Raw genomic sequence first — 22,352 nt, 5'->3', positions numbered from 1 at the left:
GCACCCCCAAATGTCTTCCGTTGGTGCTCAAACTTTGTGTGGACGCTTTATCTGACCCGAGGAACTTTCTATGTGATTTCCGGAAAATTTTATTCCGAGACCCCGGAATCCCGAAAAACCGTGTATTATACATTTGAATTTCAGCCGTTCGGAGGTCTTACCGGAACCTGTTTCTTTTTCTCCCTGTTTTTCAATCACGCGTCCGAGCTCATTTCAGGAATCAACCTGTTCGATTCCAGGAATCAACCTGTTCGATTTCAGCCTCAAATAACGAGCTTTAACACATTTTTCACGATAATCTGAGTTTCGGCGAATGCTGGTTTGTGACACACCGGCACCCCCAAATGTATTCCGTTGGTGCTCAAACTTTGCGTGGCCGCTTTATTTGACCCGAGGAACTTTCTATGTGATTTCTAGAGAGTTTTATTTCGGGACCCCGGAATCCCGAAAAACCGTGTATTATACACTTCAATTTCAGCCGTTCGGAAGGTCGTACCGGAACCTGTTTCTTTTTCTCCCAGTTTTTTAATCACGCGTCCGAGGTCATTTCAGGAATCAACCTGTTCGATTTCAGGAATCAACCTGTTCGATTTAAGCCACAAATAACGAGCTTTAACACATTTTTCACGATAATCCGAGTTTCGGCGAATGCTGGTTTGTGGCACCCCCAAATGTCTTCCATTGGGGCTCAAACTTTGCGTGGCCGCTTTATCTGACCCGAGGAACTTTCTATGTGATTTCCGGAAAATTTTATTCCGAGACCCCGGAATCCCGAAAAACCGTGTATTATACACTTCAATTTCAGCCGTTCGGAAGGTTGTACCGGAACCTGTTTCTTTTTCTCCCTGTTTTTCAATCACGCGTCTGAGCTTATTTCAGGAATCAACCTGTTCGATTTCAGGAATCAACCTGTTCGATTTCAGCCTCAAATAACGAGCTTTAACACATTTTTCATGATAATCCGAGTTTCGGCGAATGCTGGTTTGTGGCACACCGACACTTCCAAATGTCTTCCGTTGATGCTCAAACTTTGCGTGGCCGCTTTATCTGACCCGAGGAACTTTCTGTGTGATTTCCGGAGAATTTTATTCCGGGACTCCGGAATCCCGAAAAACCGTGTATTATACACTTGAATTTCAGCCGTTCGGAAGGTCGTACCAGTACCTGTTTATTTTTTCTCCCTGTTTTTCAATCACGCGTCCGAGCTCATTTCTGGAATCAACCTGTTCGATTTCAGCCTCAAATAACGATCTTTAGCACATTTTTCACGACAATCCGAGTTTCGGCGAATGTTGCTTTGTGGCACACCGGCACCCCCAAATGTCTTCCGTTGGTGCTCAAACTTTGTGTGGACGCTTTATCTGACCCGAGGAACTTTCTATGTGATTTCCGGAAAATTTTATTCCGAGACCCCGGAATCCCGAAAAACCGTGTATTATACATTTGAATTTCAGCCGTTCGGAGGTCTTACCGGAACCTGTTTCTTTTTCTCCCTATTTTTCAATCACGCGTCCGAGCTCATTTCAGGAATCAACCTGTTCGATTCCAGGAATCAACTTTGTTCGATTTGACCTCAAATAACGAGCTTTAACACATTTTTCACGATAATCTGAGTTTCGGCGAATGCTGGTTTGTGGCACACCGGCACCCCCAAATGTATTCCGTTGGTGCTCAAACTTTGCGTGGCCGCTTTATTTGACCCGAGGAACTTTCTATGTGATTTCTAGAGAGTTTTATTTCGGGACCCCGAAATCCCGAAAAACCGTGTATTATACACTTCAATTTCAGCCGTTCGGAAGGTCGTACCGGAACATGTTTCTTTTTCTCCCAGTTTTTCAATCACGCGTCCGAGCTCATTTCAGGAATCAACCTGTTCGATTTCAGGAATCAACCTGTTCGATTTCAGGAATCAACCTGTTCAATTTCAGCCTCAATTAACGAGCTTTAACACATTTTTCACGATAATCCGAGTTTCGGCGAATGCTGGTTTGTGGCACACCGGCACCCCCAAATGTCTGCCGTTGGTGCTCAAACTTTGCGTGGCCGCTTTATCTGACCCGAGGAACTTTCTATGTGATTTCCGGAGAATTTTATTCCGGGACCCCGGAATCCCGAAAAACCGTGTATTATACACTTCAATTTTAGTCGTTCGGAAGGTCGTACCGGAACCTGTTTCTTTTTCTCCCTGTTTTTCAATCACGCGTCCGAGCTCATATCAGGAATCAACCTGTTCGATTTCAGCCTCAAATAACGAGGTTTAACACATTACTGCCGTTATTAATATTTTACTCCCGTTATTAATATTTTGAGACAAATTCACTACTCCCGTTTCTTTTTCTCCCTGTTTTGAGACAAATTCACTACTCCCGTTATTAATATTTTACTCTTATTAATGAAACAATAGTAATAACATTTCACTACTTGCCCGTAATCATTGTTACTTTCACTACTCTCGCCGTAATTATTGTTACTGTCAATACTGCCGCATTAATATTGAAAATTTCACTACTCCCGCCGTAATTATTGTTACTTTCATTATTGCTGCATTAATATTGATTATTTCACTACTCCTGTTGTTGTTTCTACCGTTCTCACTAATCTCGTTGATAATATTGTTACTTTTACTATTCAAATGAGTGATTATTATCATATAACTATATCCAATGTTACTACAATTATTTTATTTACTGACGAAATTACTTTTACTACTTAGACATGCAATTGTAAGAGGATTATATATTTATATAAATATATTACATATATGCATTAAATCATATCGAAAGAATTATGCAATATTATATATTATGGAATCTAACTTGAATTATTTATAACCTACTTATTATATTTTTGTATGTTAAATAATTAACATCTCTATACATCTAATAAACTATAAAGTTTAATAAAATTGCATAGATTTTCAATTTAATATATAATTTTATGATGATTGTTAGGGATAAAAAATGCTATTTATCAATACCAACGTGGCATCAAGTTGACAGGAAAAAGTAGTAAGAGGGTAGACACGTGGAACGCATTGGATGGTAGAAAGGGGGAGAGAAGGATAGCTGAGGTGGCACATTGTGGACCGCTGGATTAAATAAAGAACAAACACAACATAGCCCAAAGGAGAAAAGTCCACGCGTGAGAAAGAATAAAAGACCCAGTCAACTAACAAACTCCTACTTTGCAGCAAGTTGACCCGATATTCCGCAACAGAAGCAGAAGCAGCTTTCAAACCCTAGGTTTTGACTTCAACAGCTATAAAAGCAAGGGCAAAGCAACGTACAAAAGGCATTCACAAGTATCATCAAGCAGCAACTCCACCCAAAAAATCACTAGCAATTGACGATAATTATCCAGCAACATTATACTTGTATTTCCTTACTTGTTCATAAAATCTCGATTATAGTGCAATAATTGGCGGGATTCCGACTCCCCCCGCGGTTGTTCCCACACCGGGTTTTCCGCGTCACCAAAAATCCTCCGTGTCCTTTTCCTCGTTTATCTTTATTTCGTCGTTCCTCTCGTTCGTACTTTAAACGTAATTGGCATTAAGAATAATCACTATCACTCACATAATTAATTCATAACCGGTAAATTTTTACCAAAACAGTTTGGCGCCCACCGTGGGGCATAGTGATCATTTTCTATAGCCAAGTCTCGCAAAACCGAACCAGCCATCGCAATGTCTGGAACCAGCCTGAATCCTTCCAGCAGCCAGAGTATGTCAGCCCTGTCCTCTGCAGCAGGTCTCACTTCTGCATCTGCAGGATCAGTCAGTGCATCCCCGGCATCCAGCCAAATGATCATTGCCAGCATGTCGACCAGAGCCATGCCCCAGCCTCAGAAACCACCGCAGATCCCCAAGGCAACGGGTGCATCCAGTCAGTCCAAATCCAGCAGGGAAAGCAGCCCCAGCAGAGGAGGCGAAGCAGCAGCCAGAAGCCCGACCCAGGCAAGCTCAGGCGCAGAAGTTCTCCGAAGCAGAGGATCTCCAGCACTCGATCCGATGCAGGTGATGATTCAGGGGATGGACATTCTGCGTCGGGCCGTTGAGGATCTGAGGAAAGACAACCTGAATATGATGGCTCAAATCGTGACGGCAGTCCAGTCCAAACCAGCATCAGCACCAGAGGTTCCAGCCAGAACCAGCGGTGGAGGATCGGGTCGACCAATCCCGTCAGAACTAGTTACCAGGCTGGATCTTGCAGGGGTAGCACCCAGCGAACCAATCGAGCCAAGAGGATTGGGATGTCTGTCATTCGATAATCCACCCATCTGCGCAGCAGACAAGTGTAACGCTTTGTTTAGCACCCCTTCTGGATCTGACCCTCCACCCTTTTCAGGTACCCCCACACACCAGACACCAGGATGGCAATCTGGATCTGTTCCCAATGCAGCAATTCCATCCTGCAACCAGTTCACCAGTGGAGCCTGGATCGGAGAATTACAGCAGACACCAGGATGGCAGCCTGGATCCATAATCAATGCAACACCAGTAACCAGTCACCCAGCACCAGGCCAACTTTCTGGAGCGCCCTGGCTAGGAGGTACACCTTGGTTCCTTCCCCTTTGTTTCTAACGCTCTTGCGGGAGAGCGGGTAACTCATTTGGAGCAAACAATACCAGGAGCTGAGAGAGCTAATGTATAGGATACCAGGCGTAGCCCGCCTGCTGGAGAAAGCAGCCAAAGATAGCTAAGCAGACTCACCTTTCGTGGATGACATAGCTCTAATCGGTGTTCCTAAAGGATGTGTGCCGCCAGCTATGACACTCTATGACGGGACCACGGATCCACTTGACCATATCAACCACTACAAGCAGAAAATGATGGTGATAACCGCAATTGGATCTCTAAAGGAAGTTTGCATGTGCAAAGGTTTCGGATCAACACTGTCAGGAGCAGCCCTGCAGTGGTTCGTCGGCTTACCGAACAAGAGCATATCCAGCTTCGCCGACCTAGTCAATGCCTTCAATCAGCAGTTCGCCAGCAGCAGAAAGCCAGAGAAGCAGACTAGTGATCTCTACCGGCTAGTGCAAGGATTTGAGGAGTCCACCCGTGATTACTTAAACTGGTTCAACAAAGAGAAGGTGTCAATTCTGAGGTGTGATATAGCAACCGCTATACAAGCCTTCCGCCGAGGGCTACACCAGGATTCACAGCTATACAAGGAACTAACCATGCATCCATGCACTACCTTTGAGGAGGTGCAATCGAAGGCGATTGCTGTCATGAGGCTAGAAGAAGACCCTGCACCAGTAAGAGGCACTTATGATTCAGATCCAGTATCCAGAAAGGCTCCGGTAGAGAAGAAGAGCGAAAGATCCAAACCCTACAGCAGGAGCGTGAATAAAGTTTCTGGAAATGCAGAAGGAAAATCCGAAGCAGATCTGCCTCCGAAAGTAAGTGAGTATGGTTTCACTACCAATCTTGCAGGATTATTCAAAGCCTTGAAAGAGCTGGGACGCAGAGTCAGATGGCCGAAACTTCCGAAGGAAAACAGCGAGAGACACAGGCAAAAAGTGCGAGTTCCATGGCAGCAACACTCACAACACCGATGAATGCCATTCCCTCAGAAAGGAAGTTAAATTCCACTACGACCAAGGAAACCTGGATCATCTCCTACCCAGAAATACAACGAGAATAAATTCCGCGGACCAGGTTCTGCCCTCCCCTCCTCCTCATTGTTCTAGAACTGTGAATGTCATTACAGGTGGATCGGAGCTGTGTGGGCTAACCTACTCAGCAGCTAAGAGGCACGCGACCAGGGCTAAGGGAGACAGACCAGAGAGCTCCTGCAGGGTTAACCACCAGAATCTGCCATCAGTCACCTTCGACGAAACAGACGCAGGATCCACTCCTGAACAGCACCACGACGCTCTAATCATCACGCTTCCCATAGGAAATTGCAAGGTGAAAAAGATCCTGGTGGATACCGGAAGCTCCGTCAACTTGATCATGATGGAAACACTCAAAGGAATGGGATTCACCGAGAAAGATCTAGCAAAGAAGGCAGTTCCCTTGGTTGGTTTCAGCGGCGAAACAAAGCACTCCCTAGGAGAAATCATCATCCCAACCTACGCCGGAGGTGTAAATAAACAGGTAAGGTATTTGGTTATTGATGGGCCCTCTACTTACAATGTAATCCTTGGCAGGCCCTGGATCCATGAGATGAAAGCAATCCCCTCAACGTACCACCAATGCCTGAAGTTTCCAACACCTTGGGGGGTGCAAGAAATACGTGGGGACCGGGGAAGAAGCTAAGGATTGCTACAAGGTGGCTCGGAAGCCGACAACGGGTTCGCCCGCATAGCAATTCAGAGCCAACGCATCCGGGACGAGTACATTGAACCTCGGCAGTGTAACTAGACGAAGTCATCTGGACTCATTTGCATCCGAACGAACTGTTCTCATTGGATCTGAATGCAGAGGTAAGATTCGTGAGGAACTCGTTCGATTGTTGAGAACTAACATAGATTGCTTTGCTTGGTCACATGATGATATGATAGGGATAGACCCAAGTGTGATAAGTCACAAGCTAAGCGTGGATCCAAGCTATAAACCTGTGCAACAGAAGAGAAGAAAGTTTGTTTCTGAAAGAAACCAGGTCATAAATCAGGAAGTAGATAACCTGCTTGCTGCAGGAAAGATTCGTGAAGTAAAGTACCCAGAATGGCTGTCTAATGTGGTAGTGGTCCCGAAGAAGAATGGCAAGTGGAGGGTCTGCGTCGATTTCACGGATTTAAACAAAGCTTGCCCAAAGGATCCATTCCCCCTACCACACATAGACGCCATGGTGGATGCTACTGCGGGCCACGAGATGCTGACATTCCTGGATGCCTGGAGCGGATATAACCAGATAAAGATGCACCCCAGTGACCAGGAAAAGACAGCATTCAGATCCGAGAGAGGTATCTATTGTTATAATGTCATGCCTTTTGGACTGAAAAATGCAGGATCTACCTATCAGAGGCTGGTAAACATGATGTTTAAAGAACAAATAGGCAAAACTATGGAAGTATATATAGACGATATGGTCGTCAAATCGAAGCAGAGCTTCACAACACCAAAGAAGACTGGAAGAAACTTTCAATACCCTCGGGAAATACCAAATGAAGTCGAATCCTACGAAGTGCACCTTCGGAGTATCCGGTGGAAAGTTCTAGGGTACATGGTGACCCGAGAGGGGAATAGAGAGGCCAGACCGAGCAAATAAGAGCAATCCTGCGGTGGAGTCACCGCGAGAAACCAAAAAGACGTCCAGCGCTGATTTGGAAGAGTGGCGGCCCTAAACAGATTCATATCCAGATCCTCGGACAGATGCAGACTATTCTATGATATACTCAGGAAAAGCCAAAAATTTGAATGGACGGACGACCACGAAAAAGCATTTCAGGAGCTGAAACGTTATCTCAGCACCCCGCCTCTCCTGTCGAAACCAGAGCCAGGAGAACCACTGTTCCTATATTTGTCAGTCACAGAAGCAGATGTCAGTGCAGTGCTAGTGCGAGAGCAGGAAGGATCACAGCATCCGGTATACTACATCAGTAAGTCTCTACTTTCGGCAGAGACCAGGTACACATCACTAGAAAAACTTGTCCTTGCACTAGTTACCGCATCCTATAAACTGCGTCCCTACTTCGAGTCTCATACTATTTCTGTGATAACTAATTATCCTCCTAAAACTATCATGAGAAAACCAGAATTGTCAGGACGAATGGCTAAATGGTCCGTACATTTGAGCGGGTATGATTTGAAATTTGAACCACGTACGGCCATAAAGTCTCAGGCTCTGGCAGACTTTTGTGTCGACTTACGCCCAAAGCCTCCGGACCCAGGCCGAACAGGATATCACGAATACGGAAGAAGACAAAGGAGAACAAGTATGGGAGCTACATGTGGACGGAGCCTCAAACGCCAAAGGAGCGGGAGTAGGGTGGTCCTCAAATCACCCAGGGAGACCTCATAGTCCAGGCCGTACGATGTGAATTCAAAGCCACAAACAACGAAGCAGAATATGAGGCACTAATCTGGGTCCGAAGCGCTCTGGATCCGAAAATCAGACACCTTCAGGTTTGCAGTGATTCTAAGCTTATAGTTAACCATGTAAATGACTACTATGAAGCCAGGGATCCCAGGATGATGGCATATTTAGATATAGCAAATGAGCTGAAAGTCAAGTTTGTCACATTCAACATCAAGCAAATCCCCAGGGAGCAGAACGCAGAAGCAGACGCACTAGCCACCCTGGGGGCAACCTTCAAGACAGGAACTATCTCCACGATACCAATTGTCCACGTGCTGGAGCCAGCAACACTAAAATCTCAGCAGGAAGCAGAAAAAGTGTGCAGCACCAGCAGTGAAGAAAATACTCCAGACTGGAGAAAACCCTACCTAGACTGGCTGCAGAATGACGTCCTACCAGCAGATAAAAAGGAGGTAAGGGGCTTTAAAATGAAATCATCCAGATTCCTACTAATCGATAATATTCTTTTCAGGAAATCCCACGCTGGACCCTACCTCAGGTGCCTGGATCGGGAAGAGTCTCAGGCTGTTTTGCATGCTATCCACAGTGGAGAATGTGGAAACCATGCAGGGGGAAGGAGCCTGTCCAACAAGGCACTGAGGCAGGGATATTCTGGCCCACAATGCGCAAAGATGCCATGGAATTCGCAAAAAGATGCGACGCTTGCCAGAGACACGCCCATGTTAGCCACCAGCCAGCAGAGCCTCTACACCAGGTTATTTCACCATGGCCTTTCATGAAATGGGGGATGGATATCGTGGGACCATTACCCAGAGCACCAGGAAACAAAGTCTACATGCTCGCCATGACGGATTACTTTTCCAAATGGATAGAAGCAGAATCATCCTCCCAGGTTACAGAAACCCAGGTGATATCTTTCATTAAACGCAATATCATATGCAGGTTTGGCATTCCATCTGAAATTATATGTGATAATGGGTCCCAATTCATTGGAAATAAGACAGAAGCTTTTTGTGCTAGGTGGAATATCTCGTTACGTAAATCTACTCCCGGGAACCCCAATCCAACGGACAAGTTTGAATCCAAGAATAAGATTATCATTGAAAACTTGAAAAAGAAACTAGAGGAGATTGGGGGCAAATGGGCAGAAGAGCTACCTCTGGTTCTCTGGGCCGACAGAACCACACCAAAGGTTGCAACGGGGCAAACCCCCTTTAGCCTGGTGTTTGGAGCAGAAGCAGTCATCCCATCTGAAGTCAGGGTCCCAACCCACAGATATGGATGCATCACAGAAGATCGGAACCAGGTGGAAATGGCAAGCAGCCTGGACACGATAGATGAACTCAGAACCAGCGCCCAGATCAGGATGGCTTCCTACCGACAGACTGTGGCTAAAAGCTACAACAAGAACGTAAAAGTAAGAACTCTGCAGGTGGGAGATCTGGTCCTAAGGAAAGTCTTCCAAAATACCAAGAACCAGCAAGCAGGGAAATTTGCCTACAACTGGGAGGGGCCATACCAAGTAGAAAGCACAGTTGGAAATGGAGCCTACCGAATCATGACTATGGAAGGGCAAATGGTTCCCAGATCCTGGAATATCACCCACTTAAAAAAATATTTTATTTAAAGTCACCAGCAAGGTCAACAACCGGGTACTCAGCCTACCAGATACAGCCCAGCCAGGTTCTAAATATTGCCTTACATATTTTCTGGCTCTGAATATTTTTCTGTCTCTGAATACTTTTATGCCTCCAAAAATTCTTCTAGCCCTAAAAGATATTTTCCTGCTTCTGATATATTTTTCTATTTTTTATATATTTCTCTGGGTCTAGATATCTCTTGAGTCTGAATGTTTCTGGCTCTAAAAAACGTTATTTTTGAATCCAACATTTCTGGTTCTAAAAGCCTTGCTCGTATTTTAAATCCTAACAAGCTTTAAATTGCAAAACCACCGTGAATAATTTAAAATATTTTCAAGTAAGCCAAGGAAATAAAATGCAAACTAATCTGGCAGAGCCTGTATTCACTACAGAAGGCGTGTGTCCGTGGCTAAGCACGTACAACCGGGACAACCAGCCTCCCGCGATGCATTAGCACCCACGCAAGCCTGGCTCCTCTGGACGAGTGTGCATACTAGACCCCTTAGCCAGCAATCTAACAGCGATGGCCAAACCAACGACGTGCATGCACAAATCAAAGCACCAGAAACGGTACGAAACAAAAAGATAACCAGTAGGAAAAATACTTAAGTCGCAAAGCAAAATATGCCTGGCACCAGAGCCAGACCAAAAGTACATAAACTGTTCAAAATAAAGATGTTATGCCCCGTAGGGCCAAAAACTAACTAAGCATAGCATAAGTCTTTCAGATGCAGAAAAATACTAATCTACGTCAATGTGCACCACAGCTTCAGAAGCAGATGCCTGAGCATCAGGAGCAGGAGAATTGACCTCCTCCTCAGCGCCTGGATCATCAGCAGGAACAGTACCAGGCTCCACCAAGCCAGCCAAGATATCCAAATTCAGACCATCAGGAAAAGTAGCAGCAAGCCTCCCCTCTTCAGCTCCTAAGTCCCAGGCCGAATGCTCTCCCTTCTGGAACACCTTTATACAGTCAATCTTCGTTTCCAAAGCAGCATAAGACAAAGCATCCACCAGAGTCCTTTTCAACTCCTGCACCTCAGAAACCTTCTCCTCCTGAATCCGGGCAGCACGGGCTTCTGCATCAGAAGCACGTTTCTCCACCTCTGAAGCACGCCTTTCAGCATCAGCAGCCTTCTCCTTAGCATCAGCAGCCTCCTTCTTAGCATCAGCAGCCTCCTTCTCAGAATCAGCAGCTTTCTTCTCAGCATCAGCAATTCTCTTCTCAGCACCAGAAATCCGCCCCTCAAAGAAGAGAAAGCGTTTCGCAAGTGCGCCACGAGTGGCCTCCTCCAACAGCAAATCCTGGGACTTGTTTAGATCAGCCTGAGTTTTCAGCCTATCCTCATTGGCCTTCTTCGCCAGCTTCCGGAGTTTCGCATTCTCTGCTACCAGGAGAGGCACCTTCTCCCGAGATACTGGGGCCATCGAAAGGACCTGGTGGACCGAGAACCACGAACTCGGCAAAAAAAAAAAAAAAAAAAAAAAAAAAAAAAAAAAATGCTCGTTTACCTCAAAAGAATGCTCAGTAGCACGATCCACCAAGTCAGGCAAAGAATTGCAATCCAGCGCCGACCTAGGAGCTGGAAGAAGCATCTGGTTCATTAAGTCCAAACTACTCGTAGACTTAGACCTACCAAAATCATCTGGAAGTGAAAAAACAATAACCCCCGGAGCAGATTTGGAACCGAGGAAGCGGGAGTAGTTCGGAACGAAGCGACCCCCGAAGCGGGATTTACGGAACCGAAGCGACCCTAGAAGCAGGAGAGCGACTCGAAGCGCGGGGATAGCACCAGAGGCCGGGATGGGTCCAGACGCTGGAATCGTACCGAGACGCGAGCATAGCGGGCGAGCGTAAATGACTTTGGAAACTAGAGCATCTCCAGAAGCAGACAATCCATGCCCAGGTAATGGAGGCCTCACAGCCAGAGGCGTAGCTTCAATAGGAGTCTGCTCCTTAGCCCGTTCCGCAGCAGCATACCTTCTTTTGGGACGAGGTCCATAACCGGGGGCGGGAGTAGACTTTCTCTTCTCAGCAGGCTTGGGGACAGCCGTAACCTGCTCTTGCACTCTCTGAGCCAAAACATCTTGCAGTGAAATTCTAGATTTTGCAGAACCTGGAAGCAGCAAATATTAAGTCAGAACCAGATATACGAAGAATCCAGAAATAGAACCAAGTCAAAAAAGGAAAGAACAACGCACTAGTCGACATTGAATCTTTTTCTTCAGCAGCTGTTTTCTTCACCGCAGCAGCAGAATCCTGGATCAGATTGGGAAAGGTCCTATTTTCTGGAGGTGGACTGAATAACTTGGAAAGCGAGGCAGTCTTGTCAGGAGACAAAGGCAAGGGGCACAGACCTACACAATAAACCAAGTAAGGAAATATGAGCATCAAAGGAAAATACACAGGAATAAGGGCATGCAAGTACCGTGCGTTGATCGCCAGACACTGACAATGTAGTCAGTAGGAGCAGGAAGAGTATCAATTTTCACGAAAATAAAGCGGGAAAACCACTTGCTATCATCCGGCTTCACGGGGAAGATGATGCAATTCTTCTCCCCGTCTCGAACCCGAATGGTAACTTGACCCCGAGCAAGGGACCTAACCGAGAACAAGTGTGCAAGGTCCGGAAGACCGATTTCATAACCAAAACGATTATTCATAGCATCAATCGCAAGCAAGGTCCGCCAAGTGTATGGGGCCACTTGGCAAATAGCCAACTGATTCAAGTTCAGATACTCTTGAACCAAAGGAGGGAAAGGAAATCGCAGACCCAGACGAAAGGCATATTCATACAAGCAAATCCACCCTACCCTCACTGAGTCGGCCTTCTGGCCAGGAGTCGGAATGTGGAACACCACATCATCAGAGAAACCAAAGGTTTTCTTGATGAGATCAAAGTCCTCGGAGGTGAAGTCGGAGTCACAAGAATGTTTGGCGGAAAGGACGCCGCCGGAGAGGAAAGCATCGGACGGCGTTACCGGATCCGAGGCCGAGGTCGAAGAGGCCGATCTTTGTGACATAGTATGCAAAGAAATAAAAGAAAGTGAAGGTGAAGACGAGGTACTTGTGAAACAAAGCAACCGGCGGAGAAGATGGAAAGTGATTGATGGTGATAGGAAGTAAGAAGTAATAATAGAGGGAGTTGGGGAATATAAAAAGAGGGAGGATACCGAGGGAGTGGCGTGAGAGGAAGAGTTTGAGGGCAAGTGGGGAAGTTAATGGGCGGTTGGGAAGAATTAAGTGAGGGAAGTTGTAGAAACCAAGATAACTGCTAAAGCTTCGTCAGTTCTCCGCGTCGCAACTGAAATTCCCGCCTAAAAAGTATTTGAGACGGAAATTTGGGGGCAATTGTTAGGGATAAAAAATGCTATTTATCAATACCAACGTGGCATCAAGTTGACAGGAAAAAGTAGTAAGAGGGTAGACACGTGGAACGCATTGGATGGTAGAAAGGGGGAGAGAAGGATAGCTGAGGTGGCACATTGTGGACCGCTGGATTAAATAAAGAACAAACACAACATAGCCCAAAGGAGAAAAGCCCACGCGTGAGAAAGAATAAAAGACCCAGTCAACTAACAAACTCCTACTTTGCAGCAAGTTGACCCGATATTCCGCAACAGAAGCAGAAGCAGCTTTCAAACCCTAGGTTTTGACTTCAACAGCTATAAAAGCAAGGGCAAAGCAACGTACAAAAGGCATTCACAAGTATCATCAAGCAGCAACTCCACCCAAAAAATCACTAGCAATTGACGATAATTATCCAGCAACATTATACTTGTATTTCCTTACTTGTTCATAAAATCTCGATTATAGTGCAATAATTGGCGGGATTCCGACTCCCCCCGCGGTTGTTCCCACACCGGGTTTTCCGCGTCACCAAAAATCCTCCGTGTCCTTTTCCTCGTTTATCTTTATTTCGTCGTTCCTTTCGTTCGTACTTTAAACGTAATTGGCATTAAGAATAATCACTATCACTCACATAATTAATTCATAACCGGTAAATTTTTACCAAAACAATGATAATAATTAATACCATAAATCATAAGTGTGCATGTTTATACTAATTAATTATTTTATTTTAAGGAAATTGACATCTTCTAGTCTTCCATAAATATTTAGGAAAATTACCAGGCATCTTCTTTTTTTCGTATCCTTGAAATTGACCATCTTAATTAATTATTTTATTTTAAGAAATTGACCATCTTAATTAATTATTTTATTTTAAGTAAATTGACCATGTTTAGGAAAATTATCAAGCTTCTATATAATTTAATTTTAACCCAAACTATATAATATTTGCATTGAGATCCCTTAATTGAGTCCATCACACGGTGCTATTGATTTAAAACTATATTGTATAATTAACTTGTATAACTTTCTTTAATTACATTGAAGTCCCTTGGTTTCTAGAATTAATATATAGTATTGATAAGATGATAGTTGATCTCAAAATGGAGATCTTATAATATTTCTTTAAATTTGTTATTAAGCGTATATTGTTGTGAAATTTTACTATTATACTTTTCCGATCAACCTATTTGAATTTGTATTTTTGTATTCATGAGTATAATCATCTCTAACATATATTTTTCTTTTTCATTTCATATGAACTATTATCAAGGCATGTACTAAAAGGAAGCGTACTAAAAGGAAGCGAAAGTGAACCTTCAAATAAATATTAAATAGTATGGTTTCTAAATTCTAATCCATATATTTTTAAGTTTATGTGTTTTTTTTTTCAAAACCGGAACAAATTATTTTATAGTCTTTAATACTATTTTTATTTTTATATAGGACGAACAAGAGATGGATCAAATTCTTAAAATAGTAATAAGGAACTTAAAAAAATTTATGAACCTTTTAGAATTCGAATTTAGGGAATATAGTTTTTAAGATTATTGAGTAATTGAAATGAAAATTTAATTCGTAATACGTGGAGTAGTTACCAACCATACCGTTGAATCGTATCTAATATTTTTCTATCGATATAATAAATGTTTTTCGGATGTAATAATATTTGAAGCATGCACGTGGTGATAAAACTTCAAAGATATTTCTATGGGAGGGTTGATGGAGAGGTCTGGAAATAATTTCGAGATGACTATACTGAGGTATTAAGTTTACCACCTTATAAGGCGTCATTGAAGATTTTTCGATACGGAAATTATTATATACGGATGGTTTCAACTTTTAATATTTAAAAAACTCACTTTATTATATTGTGGAGTAAAACACATGTATATATAATGAGTCGTCTTTGTCATTGCTACGTTGTCAAGTTTCTCAAAATTAGTAGCTATTATATTGTCACATGCAGGATTCGATTTAAAAAAATAAACCAAAGTTGTCAAAGAAATAAGTTATTAACTAACTAATTTCTATGTATTTCAAGACTGTATATTTTTAAATGAATCAACAACTAGTTGCTCGAACAAATATTAACTATACGATAAAAATATCAAAACTAAAACAGATAAACCCGTGAATTTCACGGGTCACAAACCTAATTAACATATAATTACGAACAAGAAAAACAACAATAATTAATTACAATCAAATACTTGAGTATCAACAATCATATTTTAACAACTTTAATCTTCCAAGAAATATTGTAATAATTAGACTAAATATGGAGAATTGTTAACTGAGGTCATCATCTTTGCATCTCTCTTGCACCTCTTTGTTACCGGCGCACAAAACCTTATGATTAAACGTCGGGCCTTCGCTTCTTCCAACCTTTTACGTCGAGATGACTCTTCATCGTCTTTCTTCTTTTGTTCTTCATGATCTCGAACTTTTTCAAGAACCCGTCTTACATCTCTTTTCATGTATTCTCCATCTCCATTATTATCTTCATAAAACATTTGATGTATCATACTCAATGTACTCAAAACCCTCTTAAGCTCATCATCCGTTGTAATTATCTCATTAATATTATCAACTTCCCTTTTTCTTTTCTCGTCTTCAAAGAAACAATAAGGAGCAATCTTGATAACATTAGCCCTACAAGATTCCTCCCAAACATCTTCCTTATCATCAACGATCAAAACGACACGTCTATCCGATAACACAATATCAAGTCCTTTCTGCCCCTCATGAGTACAATCCTCCCTACTAATAATCTTCTTCCAAAACATGGACCGACCATCTTGTTTCGATCCAAGAGCTAGCAAATCCGCCATAGTATGAGCATAGTCACGTGTCCCCATAGTATAGATAGACAACTCAAACATGTCACTTGCTTTCTTGAGGAACTCACGTACACCCGGCCGTAACTTGACTAATTTTGATCCATCTTCAACCTTGTGTAGCTCGCACGAGTCGTTCCTAACTCGTCGCTTGTCTTCTAACGTGAGTTTTTTCGTTCTTTTTGCATGGAGGAGGGTGTTATCCAAGTCGAGAATCAAATTCAACTTCTTTTGCCCTAGGACGGATTGTGAGTCTTGATCTCGAAGCTGGTCCATCTTGGAAAGAATTTTGGTCATATTAACTCGAATTCTGAGACGAGAACACTTTTGCTCTTGCATGGCTTCTGATTGTTTCATCATCATTACGTACAAAGTTATTATGAATGTAATACAATGTTTGTGATTGTGATTGTGAAGTAGGGTTTTGGGATTAAAAGCAAAAAAGTGAAGGTAGTTTTTGTAATATTTTTAATTGAGAAAGGATTAATTCATTTTTATATATATATATACATATTATGTAAGGAAGTCGAATAGAAGTCATATTAGGATTTATGTAGTAATTTGTTGTTAGTAGGTTTAAAATTGTTTAGCTTGCTACTAACGCACCGTCGGTAGCAAGTAAGTCTGAAATTTCCCAATGCAAATTAAAAATTAACCGAACTAATTAAATAAATAACTAACATTAGGATAATGATATAAGGAAGTTAGCTGGAAAAAAAATAAACGGTTTTTTGTTTACAATTACAATCACACGATGATAATTGTTAAATGTCACGAATGATTGATTGGTCCCTAAAGTGATGTACTCGTATTTTATTACTGAGTGACAAATGAAATGAATATCTATACGTAATAGATACAGTCATACAAAATTAGTAAGTCTGAAATTTCCCAATGCAAATTAAAAATTAACCGAACTAATTAAGTAACTAACATTAGGACAATGTTATAAGGAAACTAGCTGGAAAAAAAAAACGGTTTTTTGTTTACAATTACAATCACACGATGATAATTGTTAAATGTCACGAATGATTGATTGGTCCCTAAAGTGATGTACTCGTATTTTATTACTGAGTGACAAATAAAATGAATATCTATACGTAATAGATATGGTCATACAAAATTACGAAGTATAATCGGAAAAAAACGAAGATCATTTATCAATTATATTTTCACATGCAACATAAACAAATAATATGTTAACTAAATTATTATTATAATATGTTTAAAGCTTTTTTAGTAACCTGAAATTATTTTTTCAGTTTTTTATTCTTATATAAAACTTTATTAACTTTTTTTAATGTTTTAGAATCCCCCTACTACTAAGAGAATAAAAATTCTCTTAGTTTCCCTCCAAAAAATATCTAGCTAAATAAGGTTTAAACGGAGGATAATTGGCGAACCGGGTTTTTTGGGAGACCAACTTTGTGGGTTTTTTCGGCTTGTTTAGGTTTATCCCATCATAGTCCATTTTTTTATCTTTTCCGGCCCAAAATGTGTTCAGGAATCAGGATCATCATCAATTAACGGCTAAAACCCATGGTTTACTGTAATCCAATATTCCTTGCTGAGGCGTGGTTTGGTTGGTCGTATTTTTCACATACGAATTTTACTCTTTTGTATTTTTTTTACACTTTTACCTTTGTCACTTTACCTGTCTTTGCCATAGGCAGAAATGCAGGAGCATTGAGACATTGTGGTCGTATAACAATATAACATCGGATAACAATACCGTTAATATATTTGGAGAAGATTGTTGTACTGGTCAAGTAATTAATGTGCAACCATAATAATTTAGGCCGAGTTATATTGAATAGAGCAAATACAGATTTAGATCTAATAGGGTTGGGTTATTTAAGTTGGGTCATTTGGAGTTTGGACCACTAGTCAATATTACCAGATCTTGATCCAACTAGGTGCCCTTCTCTCGTGGATAGACCTGTGAAGTTCTGACTTGAACCGAAAACCCGACTTGACTTGACCTGTTTTTCCTTGGTCAAGACCCGAAATTCTTAGTGTCATCATACATTCATACCCAAACTCAATACAACAATGAATGACAAAATTGGATCGACCACACCGTAGAGACCATTAACTGGACCGTAAATTATATGCTTAAAGAAATTTGACGAGTATTGGACAATGGTAGATAAATCTTCCAACGCCTTGAAATGGCCTCTCCGATCAGAAAAGATTACAGAGGCTAATATTGGACTTGCAATCGCATGGTCGTAGAGATTGTCGTTGAGTTTACCAAGGTTAAGGTGACGACGAATGAAGTATTTGTAACACTCCCACGTTAATTGAAGAGGTTCAGTGATAGGCTTAAATGACTAGTGCTTAAAGGGATTGGAAGTACTACTCATATCAACACGGGTCCTTTATAGCGCATTTTGTCCTCACTCATGCGCATCCCGGGAAACTTCTCAGGAGGTCACCCATCCTAAGACTACTCCCAGCCAAGCACGCTTAATTTTGGAGTTCTTTCGCATGGATGACCATAAAAGAAGGTGACCTCCTGGGAAGGTTCCCGGGATGCGCATGAGTGAGGACAAAATGCACTATAAAGGACCCGTCTTGATCTGTGGGCCATGTGCATAGCCTGGTGAGCTATCATAAGTAACCGCTCCCGACCCTGTTTGGGACGGGGTGTTACAAGTGGTATCAGAGCAACCCTGCGACCGTGTGGTGATCGGAGGCAGTTGTTATACGCTCCTGGAGGCAGTGATCATACGCTCCATTGTAATCACACACCTAGCGGGGAGGATTCTGGGTTAGCGGTTATGCTCTCATGACGTTGCGTTCTTCAAGTGGGGGTGATTCTAACACCCCACTTGATCTCGTGTTTAAGTCTTAATCGTCATTTACATGTTCATTAAATGAACCCCTGAGATTCAAACTCTACAAACGATAAATTTGTAATCACCGCCGTTTTATTCATACTTGACGGAAATTGTTTGAAGGAAGTACAAAGCCTAGTGATAGTTTGGATTATTTTTGTCAATTAACCCTATTTTAATTGTTTAAGTATGTTACTACATTTATTAGTTTTGGGAACCAGTAACCCCGTAGAGAGAGAAACCCAAAAAGGCCCAAATTAAAAAAACCCTAAAAAATTGATCACCTCCTCGCCGGCGACTACTCCGGTCGCCTTTTTAGGTCGCCGGCGAGGTTTTTTCCAACCTTTTCAATTTGTTTCCTCTCTGCTATTAATCGATTGCTTTCCTGTTGTTGGAATAAGAGGGATTTTGATTGATCTTCGGTCTGTTCGTTGCTTTCGAGGGTTGTTTATCGATCGTTTGTCGCGTTTTCCTTCACCTGGTGCGACTTCCTTGGAGCGCTTCTCCTGTTGGGAGCTGCGTTTTGTGCATCACGTCCGGACGTCATCTTCCCTTCCTTGTGGGTTTGGTTGCTAATTATTAATCTTGCTATAGTTTAATAAGTTTATGTTTTAATGTCACTTGGTTGGGTTGGTACTTGATTTTTCGGTGGGGATCTTGCTTGCATCCTTCTGCTGGTTGCTTTGGTATAAGGTTCCCCTTTTTCCTGTTTTTTTTTGTTTTCCATTTTCCTGCCAGTCATGCTCAGATTTTCTTCTAGTGATTAATTGTGTCGAGGTGCTAGATCTTTCAGCTGTTTTCGCTGGGTCTTTGGTTAATCACTGTTGTTCTGTTTTCTTGGGGTTTAAGTTGTACTCGTTTCCGCGTTTTGTTGAATGATGTCTTCTTCTACCGGTCACTATAAATTTCTTGAAGCTTTTGCTTGTGCCCATGTGAGCGATGGGTTTATGGAGAATGATGGGGATAGGATGTTAGGCTCTTTTATGAAATTGCAGGGGTCAGCTCCGTTAATGTTAGCTGAGGTGAGGGAGCTTAAAGATAGGGGAACGGTCTTTTTCGGCAAAATCATTTTGATAGTGCTGCAGCGTGTTATGATGAAGCTTGTAAATTGCTTAGTTTAAGTTTGGGAAATATTGGAGGTGAAGATATTCAATCATTATCTGACCTTGTTGTTTCCCTTCTTTCTAATATGGCTGCTTGTGCCCTGAAACTTGAGGAGTATAGAGCTGCTTCGGGTTTATGCTCTATGATTTTGGACTCATTTCCTCGAAATGTTAAGGCACTTTTTCGTAGGGCGGTTGCTTCTATGAAGTTGAAAAGGTTTTCGAAAGCTGAATTGGATTTAGTGGAGGCCTTAGTGGTTGAACCTAGTAATAAGGATGTTTTAAGGGAATTAGATGTGGTAAGAGGTCACCTTCTCATTAAGGAAAATGGTAAAAGAATGCTGGAGGTTGCTACTAAAGATTGCGTGGATGAGAACAATAAGAAGCCTGTTCATGTGCCGAATGTCTCGGCATTTAGTGTAGGTATAAAAGATAGTGAAAGTGTGGTCACAGAGGTGATGGATGATCCAAAGGATGTGAGTATAAAGGATAATGAGAGTGTGAATATGGATGTGGCGGAGGGTCAAAATTTTTGTGCCAATAAGTCAGTTCTGGAGTTCTCCAAAAAGGGAGGGGGTAATTCCCGTCTAAGGATTCCCGCGGAATCTTATAAAAAGTTGATGGATGGTAAAACGGTGAGCTTTTACCGTAAACGTGATTTGTCAACTTTAACAATTCGTATTCTTAATGGTTAGACTACTAAGGAGCGAGACAATATAAGAGAACGATGTAAAAAGAAGAAGAAGAAGAGGAGGAGATGTCCTAAAAAGTGGAAATCTATGATGATGGGGGCTATGAACGAAGGCATGACTTCTTCTGAGGTTATCAACGTGAAACTTGATATTCCTAGCGCAAGTTTGAGCGCGTCATCTACCGAGGCCGTGACTTCAAGCGCGACTTCAATCTGTGACAATTTTTCTTCTCCTAGTACTCATATCCCCCAGGATAACACTAGGAGTGGTATTAATGATCCAAGCGTTCCTGCCTCTCCGCTTTTCATCTTTTCAGCTCGTCCTAAGATGTGTAAGATTCTCTCGTCTAAGAAGCCACCAGGCGTCCCTTTTACTCCTATCCTTTGCAGGTACCCCTCTACTCATCAGGTGCACGAGAAGTGGAGAATGACCACTCCCAAGAAGAATCAAAGCCAAGGGGATGAATCTCCAAGACACAGTTTATCTACTTTCTCAAAAAGTAGATCTCTCTCCCATAAATTTCTACGTCCTCGTGTCGTAAGTGTGTCTTGTTGCAGGTACTCCTCCGAAGCTCGGTTGATTAAGAAGAGAAAAGAAATGTTCGCTCATTTGGTCAGCTCTGATCGTCCCACAAAGAAGCTTTTTCTGGAGAACAACCCCGCCTGTAGTTTAATTTCTTATCCTAATAATGTATTAATAAATTCCGACTCCGAGAGTCGGGTAGGTACTGCGTAAGGAACCTTTCTTTTCTGCTGCCAAAAAAAAAAAAAAAAAAAAATTGTTTAAGTATGTTGGAACCTCTCACAAAATACCCGTTTCATTCATACTTGACGGTCAAGTATACTCTTCACTTCACTTCACCATCACTACGAATAAAAGACCATTTAGTTCATCTTAAACCGCAAAAATTAGTTGCTAAATGGAATTAGGGATCATCTGGCGAACAATTTTCACTAGGTGTAATACGCCCTGTCCCTAAATGAAGTTCGTCACAACTCACAATAAGTTAGTCGCTAATTTTCAATTGTTTTGCTTGTTGCAGATTACCAATTAACTTTGCGACGAATTACTCCCTCCGTTCCGGTTAATTCTAGTCCTTTGATATTGGCACAAAAACCAAGGAAAGAGGAGACCAATTACTAAATGACAAGTGGACCAAATTGTGTGTAAATTATCAAATTGTTCATCAAGTTCATTCTTCAAATAGAAAGTACAATAATTGACAGAGACACCAAAATAATTGATGTACATTGATCCATGATCAATTGCAATAGGATACGACCACGAGACCAGTTAATCACTACGCTAAAAGCTCTTCGAATAAACGAACATTTAGTGAGCAATGAAAATTTAATTGGAATCAAGAAGGTTGACAATTGAATACTGTAGGTCTTCGTACACATCGAAAAGAGCTCCACGTGACTGGAAATGGTTCGTCAATTTGTCTTCGTAAATGGGTTTATTGTGTCTGCATAATGTTTCCAATATACTATGCAAATACATGGTTTTCGTGGTTTTAGGGTTCTGGAACAAAAATCTCCGTAAATTATAAGGACGATTTCTCATGTCAGACAAAGTGTCGTCACAAATTTTGAGAAGCAACGGATGACATTTGAGGTTGTCAGTGTGCGATAAACCAGTCTTGGGGGAAAAATCGGATACTCGTTGAAATTAGTTTAATGCTTATTATCTGAAATCGAATAGGGTAACTCCTGAAGCGAACCTGGATAAATGAGAGAAAAACCGGGAGAAAAAGAAACACGACCCAATACGGCTAAAAATGGCGTGTGTATATACACGGTTTTCGGGATTTCAAGGTCTCCGAACAAAAATGTCCGTAAATTACACAGACGGTTTATCGGGTTGGGCAAAGAGGCTTACAAATTTTGGGGAGCAA

At 42.0% G+C, this 22,352-nt stretch overlaps 1 protein-coding gene across 1 annotated transcript; it reads right to left on the bottom strand.

Moving 5' to 3' along the window:
• Positions 1-15,250: 15,250 nt before the first annotated feature.
• LOC141608771 (RNA polymerase II C-terminal domain phosphatase-like 4) lies at positions 15,251-16,183 on the bottom strand. Its single transcript, XM_074428115.1, has one exon. The coding sequence runs from the start codon at positions 16,181-16,183 to the stop codon at positions 15,251-15,253; it is 933 nt and encodes a 310-aa protein (XP_074284216.1).
• Between the last annotated feature and the right edge of the window lie 6,169 nt (positions 16,184-22,352).

The sequence above is a fragment of the Silene latifolia genome, chromosome 10 (genome assembly GCF_048544455.1).
Source record: "Silene latifolia isolate original U9 population chromosome 10, ASM4854445v1, whole genome shotgun sequence".
Taxonomy (NCBI): domain Eukaryota; kingdom Viridiplantae; phylum Streptophyta; class Magnoliopsida; order Caryophyllales; family Caryophyllaceae; genus Silene; species Silene latifolia.
The sequence above is the reverse complement of the archived record's forward strand: the minus strand, read 5'-3'. Positions and strand labels throughout refer to the sequence as shown.

Excerpts from the sequence above, each read along its gene's own strand:
- LOC141608771 (XM_074428115.1), bottom strand. The coding sequence starts at position 16,183 with ATGATGATGAAACAATCAGAAGCCATGCAAGAGCAAAAGTGTTCTCGT.